We start from the raw sequence: 4,176 nt of genomic DNA, 5'->3' as shown, positions 1-4,176 counted from the left end.
GTCTTTGGTCACAACAGCAAACCACAGTCCAGAACTGGAAGATGACAGAGAGATAGAGGAAGAGCCTTTATCTGAGGATCTGGAATAAAGACGGACTAGGTAAACCTCGAATGAAGGGACATATCACTGACCTTCTGGACCACTCCCCACCATGTATATTTGAAAGATTTTTACTGTGACTATTTATTAAACATGGAGAATGGAGCTCAGCCTAAAGGAACTTCCCTGACAGCCCTTTGGGACCCAGAAACAACAAGCAAATTGCTTGTTTTCTTCTTTTTTTTTTAAGGCAAAAACTGATTTTCTTGAAGAACTTTATATGATGGCTTGTCCATTTAAAACCGTGTCTCAAAAGGGTTCATGAAATGACTGAATATGAGGAAACTCTATGTGTCCTGTAGAAAGCAAATGGCCTCATATACTGCCAAAAATAGTGCTAGTTTCATTAATGTGAATCCTCAGCATACAGTAGTTGTAATGTTGGAAACGATCGCTGGTCAAATTCAACTTGTTGCTATTGTTTTTAATTTGCACAGGAACAGTAACAGAAGTTAGTGTCACTGCTTGTATGTAGCGGAATTTCAAAACAAAAAACAGAACATTAATTTTTTTTTATGTTGGTACCACCAACTGTAAATGACATGAATTAGTTATTACAAACCACAGTTATTAGACTGTTGCAACCATCTAAAGACCTTAGGCTTCCAGTCTGTGCTGTTAGTGTTAAGATGTAAAGTGCAATCCTAAGCTAACATTGTCTGTGCAAGCACCATAGAGTCATCTGCATATCTGCGCATATATCTTTCAACTGTACTCTTTACCTCCTTGTGATGAAGCTTTGTCTACCTGCAACCACAGTCAAAGGCTACAGCTGCAAACCAAAGCCAACTCTAACAATGGCCAATAGCTCAACGACAGAAGCAGCCCACATGCTTTGGTCAGCCTTCTGTAACTTTAATGAGTACAAAGGAACCTTTCCATGAACTACCTGCTGTTTTCTGATGATCTCTGGGATCTTTACGCTTTGCCCAATACCAAGAAAAACATGAATCAAAGTAATTCAGCCAATAACGTAACCTCTGACGCCAAAAGTAATTCCAAATGCAATGAAGATTTGCTTTCGCTAAGGCAAAATGAGAAACAAAGTCTGCAGAGGATGACAAAAAGCAACAAAATGTGGATCACTGACCAAAACAATGATGTACTTGATGCAAATGCAGATTTCATATTGTTCGATACCTGTATGACATTGTGTTTTAATTTCTATTTCCCATCCAGTCATTTGTTTTTTTTTGGTGAATACATGCTGTTAGAACGTCTTGTATTGTCTTAATCTTTGTGTGTACTATTTTTTATAGTATTAAGTTATATTGAACAAAAATAGTAGGAACCAAACATAAAAGGTCTAGTAAAGCCAAAAATTAATTTCATATTGATTTAAAGTGGTCTAGCTAAGTTTTTACACTGAAAGTGAAGATATAGCAATTGTAGTCCATGGTATTTATTTCCAGTCAAACCAAAGTTACATATAATTCTGCCTCTGCTGATACGGGATATTAACACTAACAATACTCTCCCTTTGGTAGACTAGCATAGGCCAAATTGTTGGAATGCTGGTTTTCCTGAGACCTCCAACCCAAAAATGATATGATATTGCGTTATGGTATAGTTGAAAATAGCATAGTCAGATGTTTGCTGAAAATGTTACGTGTTGCTTTTCATGTGCTGTGCCAATTCTTGATTATACTTTTACCCCCAACCAAGGGACCTCATAACCTAATTATGGTTATTGCTTTACAAACAGTTTTGAGAGAAGGTGGCTGCTAGAGCTTTACATATACACCAGCTCCATGTGATGGAGCAGGTTCTTGCAAACTAAGCTCATCATTTGCTATTTGCTGGAGTCAGCAAAAAAGACTTAAAGATACACAGTCATCTATCACGCCAAATAAAGGGATGTAATGGCTTTCAAAAGGGTTTCCCCACTTATCCAAAAGGCTTTCTGAAAGCTTCTACCTCTGCACAAAAAAATCAGAACAAATATGGCAGATTGCATGAATCGTGAGAACGTCACAGTAACTGCTACTTCTCATTTCTGTGGGTTATGACCAAAAGAAGGCCTATGTTCCTTATGTCAAAAGGTAGTACTGATGGTAAAGGACCAGCCTCTATCATTTATGATGGTAAAGTGGTTACATCTAGAAAGGAATAATTTCTCTTGCAAGGACATTTTTAAATGTCATTGACAAACTTGATTTATAGTGACAATGTACATTTGGTGTACCTATAAGGAACAATGTGACCTAAGATAATAATGCTAAAGTGTGCATACCTCAGTTATAATACTTTTGAAAGGAAGTCTCAGCCACAGAATGCATATACCTGTAGAGTTTTGCATGGGTTTTGTATAAAATACAATTAAAAAAAATAGCTGCTTGCACATTATACCAGAAAAACCTCCAAAACTGCAATTGCTTTGAAAATAGATTTTAGTTTTTTTTGAGGTTTTCTGAAATGCTTGGTCTGTATTTTGATAATTGTGCATATTATGTAAAAATGTTGGTGGACCCATAAATGATCTGACTTTTTTCTAAGAAAAAATGTTGCTTTAATGCATTTCATCAGTTTTTACTCTTGTATCATTGCTTGCTAGTAATAGCAATCCTGCTGTCCTGCATCTGCTTTGCGTAGCTGTTGTAAGGCTTTGAACTAATGTATGTATTTATTGCTTGAACTTCTGTGCTTACCTTATAAAGCATAATGTCTGACAATTGCAAAAGCTCATACAGTTTTGCTTCAACCATAAGCTTGAGATGGTGAATCATATTTTTTTCTGTATACAGCAAATTTTACCTGTAGCACACACATTTGTTTATGTATCGGTGGAATATATATGTTTATTTATCTTTTTTGAGGTAAACAAAGTTTTGATACTTTTCATTACTGTGTACTGTGTTCATATTTTGAATTCTCTGACGCTAGAATTCATGGTGGAGAACCGTTACAGCTGTTATTTGTTCTGTATTCATGGAGTTCACTGCTGAATAAAATAAAGGACCAAATCTAGAATTTGAAAGAAAACTGTCTACCTCTAACACCAGGGAGTTATCAGATTTAATGTTACCTTGCTTTAGACTGCAAAGACAGAATGTCTAAAACCTAGTGGGCTCAAGGCTTTAATTCAGTGTGGTTGAATTCCTGACACAGTTATACAATTGACAAAAACAATTTCATTTTGGCAAGACTGTCTTAAGTATTTGGCAAACTTACCACTGAGTTTTCTTTAGTTAACCCAACAGCGAAATGCTAATATCAGCATTCCGTGCATACAAACTGTTACTTCATAAGCAGACATTTCTTTGTGATTAGGGACTCAGAAGCACAGCCAGCTAGGAAAAGACTGTAGGTATTAACTGCACTTACAATATACCATTGTGGACTTTAATACCTTTATACAAACCCTGATGTTATGATTTGCAAAATTCTCCAGATTTATGCCTGGTCTTGAAGAGCACACTTGAGTATTTTAAGTGCACATGTAGTTGTTACTTGATTTGTGCACTTAATTTGTACCATAGAGTTATTAAATGTAACACTCTTTGTCCTCACTCAATAAAGACTAACAATTAAATAGGAACTTTTTTTGACCAGGTAAGAAATTGGCAGAGCTAATGCAGCAAAAATGAGTATGTACATTTTATTATAAAATTGATGTATGAACAGTGTTTTTACTGCTTTTGGATGTAAAAATGTATATGATACCATTCTTTCATTTGCCTACATTTCTGGAGTATAAATAAAAAGTGGAATTCTTTTGACCCATTAACAACCTGCAGGGTTTCATCATTTCTTGACATCTTACCATTGCAATCTATATCCAAACCCAATTTTAGATTATATCATTTATGTTCTAAAAGAGTAAATAAAGATATGATAGATGTTGTGATATTAGTAGTGATAGAACAAGTGTGCAAGACTGGAATTGCAAGTTTGACATATGGTTGTGAAAGATGTGTTTGTGGCTTGTGAATATTTGGCTGAAATGTGCTCATTAGTAATAGCCTTTGCCTAAAGAACATTGTGCAAAGTTTATATCTATGTCAAAGTTCTCTGCCTAAAATTATGAATTTCTTCTGTGAAATGTATCCTATGTGCCACCAAAATAAGCATGCATTG

At 35.4% G+C, this 4,176-nt stretch overlaps 1 protein-coding gene across 11 annotated transcripts in view; it reads left to right on the top strand.

Moving 5' to 3' along the window:
- FOXP2 (forkhead box P2) overlaps window positions 1–3,826 on the top strand; it is a 261,057-nt gene extending 257,231 nt beyond the window's left edge. For 9 of the 11 annotated variants that reach the window (XM_085653162.1, XM_085653168.1, XM_085653166.1 and 6 more), the window contains one exon: window positions 1–3,826. This exon is cut by the window's left edge and continues 57 nt beyond it. In XM_085653162.1, the coding sequence (XP_085509288.1) occupies window positions 1–88 (88 nt within the window). In that variant the 3' untranslated portion in view covers window positions 89–3,826. The other 2 variants (XM_085653170.1, XM_085653167.1) reach the window with 2 other exon arrangements.
- The last annotated feature ends 350 nt before the right edge of the window (window positions 3,827–4,176 follow it).

The sequence above is a fragment of the Triturus cristatus genome, chromosome 4_1 (genome assembly GCF_964204655.1).
Source record: "Triturus cristatus chromosome 4_1, aTriCri1.1, whole genome shotgun sequence".
Lineage (NCBI taxonomy): Eukaryota > Metazoa > Chordata > Amphibia > Caudata > Salamandridae > Triturus > Triturus cristatus.
This window is presented reverse-complemented; position numbering and strand designations above follow the sequence as displayed.